This window comes from Zea mays, chromosome 4, assembly GCF_902167145.1.
Source record: "Zea mays cultivar B73 chromosome 4, Zm-B73-REFERENCE-NAM-5.0, whole genome shotgun sequence".
In the NCBI taxonomy this organism is placed as follows: Eukaryota; Viridiplantae; Streptophyta; class Magnoliopsida; order Poales; family Poaceae; genus Zea; species Zea mays.
Window position 1 is genome coordinate 66,493,860 of NC_050099.1, and position 10,918 is coordinate 66,504,777.

Below are 10,918 nucleotides of genomic sequence, written 5' to 3' on the forward strand. Positions count from 1 at the left end.
CAACTTCGATCGGAGAACGGTCCATTCATAGGACGCGACGTCTAGGGTTTCTGGAGAGAGAGGATGAAGTGCGTGAGCATGATAGAGCGAGCGATACCTAACGCCGTGAGCACGGAGAGCATTAATTGATGTCCACAACAATAAATGACTATCTCATATCCCCATATCAACTTACGTCAATCGTTTACGCCTCTAAAAGGTCGAAGCCGTCCATATGATTCCGTTTCGTCGAAACCCAGTAGTGTATTGTTCCGTAATGTCAATAATCTCCCCCACACCGCGACTCTGTCTAAACGCCGGATCCTGATCCGCCATTACCGCCCTCAGCTCGAGAGCTCGACTCTTATCACAGAGGCGCGAGTTCCCCGCTCTGTTATAAACCCGCGCCGCGCCTTCCCGTCCTATCCCCTCTCTCAGGCTCCGTCGCGGGATCCGAGGGGCGCGCGCTTGCGTCAGGTCCAGGTCCGCCAGAGGCGATGCTCACGTGCATCGCGTGCTCCAAGCAGCTCCCGGGCGACGCGCCGCCGCTGCGCGAGCCGTCGGACGACGATGACCGCGCCAACGCCGGAGGCGGGGGCGAATCGGCGGCAACGCCCGGCACGAGGCAGGCCATCAGGGTGCTCACCGCCCAGGTTGGTTGCCGTGCCTGAGTTCTTGAAATGCTCCCCCTTGGGTAAAATCCAGGGATTATTCTCGTTGCCTTTGTGATTCTCTGATCATCAAATGGACCAGGGTTGCAATCGCTGTTGGTTTAGACGAAGTGGCATTTTGTGTGTGTGTGTATCTGTATCTGATCAAATGTACCTTGCCTTGGTCACTCTGTGAGAATCAGAAACCGGTATGAATTCGGCATGTTTTGTGGGGTTTTCAGGCGTTGGAATGGTAATCTCAATGTGTTTTAGAAGCTTTTCGCAGGTTTCTCCAAAATCGGCATGCTTTGCTTCGACGGTGTGAAGCGTGGGTTTGGCACTACGATTGATTGGAGATTTTCGTGGGTTTTCAGATCAAGGACATGGCGCTGAAGGCATCGGGCGCGTACCGGCACTGCAAGCCCTGCGCCGGTTCGTCCTCCCCGGCGGCGTCGCGGCGGCAGCAACCGTACTACCACGGCGCGTACGCGGAGTCCGGGTCCGACCGCTTCCACTGCGCGTACCAGCGCGCCGGCAGCTCCGCAGCATCCACGCCGGGGCTGCGCACGGGGGGCGCGATGTCCAGCGGTGACATCACGCCATCGGTCAGCGCGCGCACCGACTTCCTCGCCGACGACGAGGAAGGGGACGATGAAGAGGGAACGGCGACTGGCAGCAGCGAGGAGGATGAGGAGAAGGAGTGGGTCGCCCAGGTGGAGCCCGGGGTGCTCATCACCTTCCTCTCGCTGCCGCGGGGCGGCAATGGTCTGAAGCGCATCCGATTCAGGTGAGGTCTTGCTCTCATTTGTGCCAAACATTTGCTTCATTGCTTCATAGGTAGAAGCAGAACTTGGTTGGTAGTTGGTACTCGCAACAGGTATTAGTGCTTAAAATTCCGTAAATTTGGTTCAGATTTTTAGTTTACTTCCGTTGGATGGTGTGGTCTTCCCCTACTCCATTGCCCAAGCAATCAGAAAAGACATGTTTATCTGCAATGCAGGATTTTGTTCATACTGCTTCCTTTATTTAAGGAAACATATATAATTCATTTGGTTTGTTCCTTCTGTTCCTGAGTTCTATGATTATTTCGTAAGTATCCATGTGGGAACTGAGGACGCAAAATGAGTAAGATATTGGTCCAAAAAAATTAAGTGTCTAATCTTCCGTGGGAAATTTAAACTTTGATCTTGCTACTATCTAAATTTGTCGTTCCAAGGAACCTTTGGTTGAGTATTGGTTTAGTCTTTTTAGGTTAATGAGACAAGTATATGCTTTATCTTAGCTTTTTGCGGTTGTTGTTTTGTTCCTTTTGATCTTTTCCACCTTTGCTTTCATGAGGGGTTCGGAATTGTAAGGAGGAAAAAGAAAAGGAGATTATCCACTAAGAATAAAATGGAGTAGGAAGGGATAAAGACATATGTATCTTTCAACTAGTCCAGTAGAACCTCTGATTCATCACTGTCCTCAACAATACATAAATGACATTGCTTTGGGTGCTCATATGATCACATGAGTTAGAATTACAAGGAATTTTTTGAACAATGCACAATAGATTTCTAATTTGGGGGGAACTGTGTGAGAATCTCAACACCTGCTACTTCCGTGCATGAGCTGCAGTCCTGCAATTCCAACATCTCTGTTTTCTAGGCATGTTATTTGTGTATTTTTATTCCAAAGAAAAAAATATTCTACTTGTCTCTGCCACCAAGAAGGGACATTGAAGATGTTTCGCCATCAGATTAGTGTCTGTACAATATGGCTTGAAGCTTGAACAGATGAGTTAAAAACCTCACGGAAATTTATTATGCGATCTCATATTTCTCAAAACATCATGTGTTGGTTTCTGACAAAACTTCCATTCTTCAAATGGTACACTGTACATTTGAACTACATGGTTCTATGGGCATGATTCCTACAAAGAGCATCTAGGTCACTCACATGCTGCAACAGGACAATATCTGGATCTGTCTGCTAGAAAGCTAATAGATTTGTACTTCTAAGTTATTCATCAGAGTAGCAATTAAATGTCACTTACATTTCAAACTCTACTAGGTAGAATAGCTCTGAAGCCAAACTTGCACGTTCGGGCTTCTCTGGGTCCATGCCATACATTTCAGACTAGCTTTTTTCTTCCTGCTCTATGATGAGATTTAGGTTAAGACAGTAGAGGACCACCATTTAGTATTCCTAATGGAACAAAATTAAAGGACAAAAATTGCAAGTGGTTGTGTTCGTTCATTGTCCTTTTGTAATAAAGAAAGGGTAGCCTTGCTTTGGTATCTCATTATTCTAATGGGGTCCCTCCACCCCTGTTTACACGGGGAGCCAACCAACCTATATAATTGAATCGGCTGCACTTCTTTGGCTATTTTATTTGAAGTAGTGCTGGCTTTCATGTAAGTCCTGTAAATGACTCCTAGAAACTTGGTACATACACACTACCAAGGAAAAAAAGATACTTGTGAAATTCATTGTGATATTCTGAACTTCTGAAATGGTTAAGTAACTTTTTTCAGATTGGAATGTATTTCAGTATCAAGAATCTTGCTAGATGATACCCCACGTGTTGTTATGCGTATTATATAAAGGAATATATGGATAGTTTTTAGAATTCATATAGAAGTATCAGTAATTATAGTTTAACTAATTGCGAAGTGAGCATATATTGTGCAAATCTGAGCACTGGTAAAGATAACATTTTTTAGCTGTTTGCCAACAGGAGATTCTAATTCTTAGCTTGGAGAGCAAGTTGTTTAGTAATTCAGTTCTTTTCATAGTTCATATAATTTGTAGGAATTGATGGGTATATCTGTATATGAGCATTCTAGCATGGTCCAATATAAACGAAAATGCTCACTTGCTCAGTATGGTTCAATATAAACAAAAAATATGTTGCTGCTCTAGGTAAGACTTAGCTTGCATAAATTCGATGATGTAGGGACAAAATAAGGAGTCCGACAAGTTTATCTACTGTTGGTCCAGTATGGTCCTGCCAGGGCCGGACCTGGAGGGGGGCAACTGGAGCGGCCGCACCGGGCCCCCGATTTTGGAAGGGCCCTTCAAGTAGTGTACATGTATATATAGTCTTAGGTATTAGGTCTGACCTGCTAAAGTTACAATGGTCCTATTTTTCAATTATTTAACTTACTAAAATTGTGTCTAGAATTTTAATCGTTGTGCTGCCACCACCTTGGTTTCGTCCGTCTGGCTGGCCGACGATCGACATCGGCCTGACGACCTGTTGCTGGCCACCGGCCTCGTGCCCTGAAAGACTAATGTCTTCTATGGAGATTTTTTAATATGTTCGGCAAATAGATTCGTATCCAAATATTTCAATCACTTATCGAATATTATTTACTGTGCCTGTGACGTGACTGTGGCATCGGCTAAGATAAGCTTTTCAAAGTTAAAATTGTTGAAGAACTATTTAAGGTCAACGATGTCTCAAGATCGTCTCAACGAATTGGCTACTTTATGTATTGAGAAAAATTATTAGACGAGGTTGATAATAACACTATTATCAATGACTTCGCATCAAGAAATGTTAGAATTTTTTTGAAGTAATATGTACAAAGATTTGAAGTTATTTTGATATATTATAGACTTTTAACTTTCAAAATTTTGCTTATGTACTTAGAAGAAAGTAAAAAATATATATACAGTTTTAAAGGGCCCCAATTTTTTGTTTTGCCCCGGGTCTATAAAACCTCAGGACCGGCCCTGGGTCCTGCCTCTTCTTTGCTATTTACTTTACTATATGCTTGCTTCTTGTTTCAGGTGACGAAAGTACAAACTAAGTGTTTTCTGTATGACAATGACAACTTACCAGTTTCTGTTGTGTTCCTTCATGCATGGACTAATGCATAATAGCCGTGAAATGTTCAACAAATGGCAAGCACAAAGATGGTGGACTGAAAATTACGAGAAGGTCATGGAGCTTTACAACGTTCAGAAGTCTAACAGTCAAGTTGATCCTCTGCCAAGCATTCCAAGGTCTGACAGTGAGGTAAAGAGCCCTTTTGTATCACCTGTCAAGATGTTCTGATTATTTGCAGCGTGCCTTCTTATGTTGTTCCCTGCTGTGTCATGGCTTGCACTTCACGCAGATCTCCAAAGACGATACCCCAGCTACAGCACCGCTTAACAAGGGGCAATTGCTACGTACTTCACCCAGACCACTAAAAGGCAGTGAAGCCATAGGCTATTCATCTTCGGATTGTCCTCAGCACCAATCCAGTCATTTTCGCAACGTTTACCGCAAAGACCGCTACCTTGGGCACCAGTTCTGTGATCCAGTTGAACTGGCATCGACGCCTGAGTTATCAAGCATCAGTGGTGCGAAGACAGAGACGTCTATTGGTGCATCAGTGAGGACAAGCTCATCTCCTGAAGAGGTCGATGGATCGGGCGAACTTTCAGCCTCTGTCAGCAACGCAAGTGACGAAGAGAGGGAATGGGTAGAAGAGGACGAGCCTGGCGTGTATATTACTATTCGAGCTTTGCCTGGTAGCATCAGAGAACTACGCCGCGTCAGATTCAGGTTTGCTGTTTTCTGCTTAGGCTATCCGCAACCGTTACCCCTAAATTTTTTCCCCCTATATCACTTTTTCCCCTATTTTTTCCTCTATTTTTTCATCTCCCGCAGCGGTTCCCCTTAAGGCTTTGTTTGGGTACTCTAGTATTGGGCCCAATCCACATGTGTTGAGGTGGATTAGGGTGTAAATTAGTTTAAGTTACACTCTAATCCACTTCAATACAAGTGGATTGAGATCAATACTAGATTACCCAAACTAGAGCTAAATATTCCCCTATACCCCACTACAATTATAAAATATCATTTTCTATATCAACTATCAATTTTTTATCTACTAACAATTACTCGTGAACCCATAGCACAGTGTTTAGGATGATGAACAGTGACACGCTAGATCTAGGGGGAGAGAGAAGGGGGCCGGCGCGTAGGGGACGCTGTAGGGGGCACCGCTGCGGCTGTGGAGTGCCCTCTACAGCCCCCATGCAAGGGGAGGGGGATGCCAAGGGGGCTGCGTTGCGCACAGCCTTATGGTCATGGTTTTTGGATAGGCTGGTCTTAGTGGGTTTGTGAATAGTGGAATTGTTATGGTGCACATTGAGGGCCTGGACAAAGATATTGCTACTCCATTTGCAAACTAAACTGGTATCAACAATGTATGGTATGAATAGATTTTTGTTTTACCTTATTCATCAGATTTTAGCTTACCTTTAAAAACACATTGGTTGATTATAAAATCAAGAACCTCTCCCTTTTTTTTGGTATGGTTAGAGAACTTACTGTTTTATGGCTATTCTTTGTGCAGCCGGGAGAGATTCAGTGAGATGCATGCCAGGTTATGGTGGGAAGAAAACCAAGCGAGAATATATGAGCAGTATCTCTGAGAGAAGACGTGTTAGCTACATTTTACCATTTGATGCTTCTACAATTATAGAAACATCTCTACATCAGGCACTAACATCGTGTCATCAGGTTTGCTCCTTGCAGGCGCAACAATGACCCTGGGCAGTTAGGCTGTTCGCATTGCATGTGTGATTGCTTCGAGGCTTTTCCTTTCCTTTTCTTTTTGTGTTTAACATTTGCTCTGTTTGTGTGATATTCACATTTTTTCCCTTTTTTTGCTGCGTTGTCGTTAGTCAGTCTGGATAGACGGTTTATTTCAGAAAAAAAATGAGAAACTGTACATTTTATCAACCATAAGTTGTTGTTTCGGAAAACAAAGCTGGACTAATGTCTTCATGATACGCATGAAATTTTTAAAGTTCTCCGCACGGAAAGTGATTTTCGTGCATCAGGAACAGAAGCTTTGAGAGCGGCTGCATACTTGTATTAGTCTCAATTTGTATTAGAAATTACATGGTACTCTCTTTGTTCTAAAAAAATTACCACACGTTTCGCTTTCCCATTCGCTTCTTGAGAAGTGATTTGCATGTCATACGCGATTTACTGATTACTGTATGCAAGCGTGAGGTGAGTGGGTTTAGGTAATTTGCATGTAACGGGCAATGTACCGCCACCGATTGCAACGTGCAGGAAAAGGAATGGCAACATGCTGGCTCCTGCTTCCTTGACTTGGGGATTCTGCAATATATTTTTCTCTATGTGATTGATTAGGATATGTTCCAAACATTTAGGGCTAATTGTTAGCTAACTAATAAGTTTTTACTTAAGTTGAAGTAACTAACAACTAATGGATATTTGAGAGGTTTAGCTAATAATTAGCTAGTCCATTAACTAACCCTTTCTAAGAGCAATTTGAAAAGGTTTTCTATATTCTTCCTAGTCTATATAAATATAATTTTTTTTAAAAAAAAATCATCCAATAGCCTATCTAAATGTCTATCGAATATAGCCATATTCTATTCTGGATTTCTCGCTAGCCAAACATAGAAAACGTGAATGACTCTATAGAGTGGAAATAAGACAGAAAGGTTGTTAAAGATTAAAAAGATATAGAAAATTGTTTTTATGTAAATGACTCTGATAATAATTTAGAGAGTGAAATTTATAAAGACTCTTGAAAATACTCTGAGGCTAGAAGGGGCCGTTTAGGAGAGCTTCAACTTCTTTGAAGAGAATCACTTCCATCCGACCAAACAATCAAAATACCAACTGATTTAGGTGGAGATAAGGAGAGAATCACTTCTTCACTCTGCTCCCCGTGGGGATCAGGAGAGAATCTTCTCATCAACTCCCAACCTTGCTTTGTCACACCCGGTTTTGAAAGGCAAACCGAATGCGAACCATGTACATGCCAGGATCAGAAACTCACGTACACAGCGATTACATAATTGGACATCATCACACATTGCTCAAAGTAAATAGCGGAAGTAGTACATTATTACATCAAGATGTCCAAGACATCCACAGAGTCTTTAACATAGCATAGTCATTAATATTATTAAAGTGCGAAATACGAAACGTAGCAGAAAAGGCCTTCACAAGCAGCTGACTGGGGGTTTGCCACTAACGTAACTATAACTCGTCGTAGTCCTGGAACTCCTCAAATTCCTCCATGTTGCCTGCATCTCCTCCTAAGCACTGAATACAGTGGGGACAACCTAGGGTGAGGTGGTTTTTAAAGCAAGGGTGAGTACACATCAACGCACTCAGCAAATGTCCCGTTTGGCTAAAGTGGACTAGCTGTATGTGGAGTTAAGGTTAAGCTGTTACTTTTAGTTGGTCAAATATTTATTTCTAAACAGTATAGCCAAGTTTTAGTAATAAACTCAGTTATTACCCAAAAGTACTCCCTCCAAGAGGAAATACTAGAGTTCATAATTATAACCAACATCATTAAGCATCATCATAAAAGTATCCAAAGTTCTTCTAATCAAAGAGGATCCCAAGGCTGCTCTTAACCATGAGCGCGGCTGGTATACCAATTTCTAACACTCTGCAGAGGTCCCACACTTTACCCACGAGTCATGATTCCCGTTCTGCCCGGAGATCATGAGTCTCCATGGATCACTACCAAGGTGACCTGGCAGGGTCTCACTAAGTAGCCTTTACAAAGATTCCCCAGAGGTCATAGTCGTCCGTTAGGTTTCTACAGTTTGATAAACACAGTACTTCTCCCCACAGGAAGGGTGACTAACAAAACCAAATCGAAAGAACCTCAGCAACCAGCCTCGGTAGAGCAAGTACTGTGCCCGGACCCCATTGATGGCCTTACGATGAAGCCAACTACACCTCAAGTTCCTCTAATTAATCAGCTAAGGCCGTCCCATTCTACCCTCATGGTTGTACTGTTATCCTGGGTGGTCACTCAACGAACAGATCCTTATGGAGAGGTACTTAGGAAACAGCCTGAGTCCCCTAAAGTATCACAAGATCATCGTCGGGATAACATCATTGTATCATAAATATTCACATCATGTTCGTTGATTGAGGTAAAGCAATGGCATAAAGCTAACCATGATAATCCAAAAGGTAAACAAGGATAAGGTAAATATAGACTAGTCAATCCTTAGGTTTCAATACAGTAATGCGAGACGGTGACTTATAAAGTATGTAGGACATAATAGGTCAGAGGACACTTGCCTTCACCAGATTGTTGCTCAGGAAGGTCTTCAGCAACACACTCAGGAACCACGGGCTGCTCGTTGTCTAAACAAAGTGATCGTGCATTCAATACATTTGGATAAAGACAAAGGAACAATACACCAAACATATGCAATCAAGTGAACACAAGTTTGATAGAGCAGTATAAACACAAAAGGTAAACCTAGGTGCTAGGGTGAACTAGTATACTTAGAGATTTGTGATTCCCTAAATATTATCTATCTCCATGGATTACATAATTTAGTTCCACTAATTTTAGTGAGACACAAAATTATACCAGGGGTAAATTCATACATGACATATTATTAATCTCACGAGGTTAAACACCTAAGTACCATTAGGGTTTCCTTTTTTATCCTATTTAATAAAGTAACTATTACATATACTAACCTATAGTCTAGGTATAAAATTAAAGTGTACAGATAGTGAATGATCATAATTTATTTGGACACAGAATAATCCTATGAACATTTTGCAATTCAAATCACTCAATTTGGAGTTCATATGCAAAAGATATGAAATAAACAAGTTTTGAAGTTTAAAATACAAAATTAGGCCTAAATCTGTGATTAATTAAATGGTCAGGGGTCTGTCTACAAGATTACAGGGGCCTACGCGCGAAACAGAGGGACGATGGGTTGATTACTAAAAAGCTGGGGGTTTCTTTAACAAAATAACACGTGAAGGGGTATCAGGCCATCTCGACCGCACGATCACGAACGAACGACCAAGATCAAATCCCGCAAACGAGCGCGTGCGAATGCGCGACGAGTGCTGATAGGCGGGCCGGGGGGCGTCAGCGACCTGAGGTAGGACTGACTGGCCGGGCCCAGCTGCAGGGTGCGGGTGAGGGGGGCGGATCCGAGCGGTCGAATCTGAATCAGACAGTTGAGGTCGGGTCGGGTTAAATAAAAGCTAGGCCGTCAGATCCCAGATGGACGCCTGAGATCTAATGGCGAGCTCGGGCTGGGTTGCTGACCGGTTCACGGTGGCGGCGCCCGACTTTGTTCCGAAGTTTCGCCGGAGGCGAGGGCACGACCACGACGAGGGTCTGGGGCACTAGGAAAGGGCTTAGGCAGGATCGGGGCGACTCGGCGGACCCAGCCGTGGGCACGACACCGGCGCAGAGGCACCCGAGGGCGCAGACCGCGATAGAGCGACTCAACGGCGGCGCGGACTCGCTCCGGCAAGTAATTACGCGGACAACAGAGCAGTAACTAGGGAAATAAGGGCATGTGAGGGTTGCTGACCTTGAGTGGAGACTCAGGAACGCTTGAGCAACGACGGGGGCGCAGGGAGGCCTCAGGTCGACGGCGGTGGGACTTCGGCTGCACGGGGAGAACGCCGGTGAGCGCGGACCGGGCGAACCAGAGGGGTTAGGGGCAAACCGGAAGATGTCCCCGCTGCTGGCGAAGAGGTGTAGCTCACCGAGGCAGCGGGCGCGGCAGAGACTCAACGACGGCCACAGAATGGGCGGCGGACCACGGCGAACGACAGTGGAACTCCCTAGGTGCGCGCGCGGTGCGAGGCGAGTGCCGAGGGCTGTGAGTGCGCGAGTGAGGGAAGAGGAGGGCGAGTGGGCACTGGGCAGTTAGAAAAAGGCCGGGGTGGGGACGGGCGCGACCTCGGCGTGCGTCGTGGGCACGGAGTCCAGGGCGACGCGCTGGTCATGCGCGGGCGGTTCAGGGGGGACTGGTCCGACCGACGGGACCCACAGGTCATCGAGAGCGGGGAGCGAACGAGCGGCCGAGCTGACGAGCGGGGCCCGCGGGACAGCGAGAGAAGGTGCGCGCACGGAGGAGATCGTGAAAGGGAAATGTGCCTTGGGCCATTTCTATATTGTTTTGGTGATTAAGTGCCAACACATATTCTCTAAGTGTTATTGTATGCCAAATGATGAATGAAGTGCAAATCAACAATAAGGTATGATTCTAGACTTAGTACATTGGTTTTTGTGTACTAATATATTTGTCTAAGTGCTAGAATCAAAGAAAAGAAAAGAAGAGAAGAACTTGGCTCGAAGCAGCCAAGACTCAGCACAGTCTGGCACACCGGACTGTCCGGTGGTGCACCAGACAGTGTCCGGTGCGCCAGACTGGTCTCCGGCGAACTGGCTGCTCTTGGGAGTTTTTGGCGGTGTACGGCTATAATTCACTAGACTGTCCGGTGGTGCACCGGACTGTTCGGTGAGCCA

General features: G+C 44.8%; 1 protein-coding gene across 1 annotated transcript; it reads left to right on the top strand.

The window, feature by feature from the left end:
* The first annotated feature begins 243 nt into the window (after positions 1 to 243).
* Positions 244 to 6,354, top strand: LOC100283052 (water channel). Its single transcript, NM_001155954.1, is given in 5 exon segments — positions 244 to 632; positions 1,004 to 1,416; positions 4,500 to 4,635; positions 4,736 to 5,169; positions 5,966 to 6,354. Coding segments are annotated over 5 exon segments (1,218 nt in total). The 5' UTR covers positions 244 to 476; the 3' UTR covers positions 6,045 to 6,354.
* Positions 6,355 to 10,918: the final 4,564 nt, after the last annotated feature.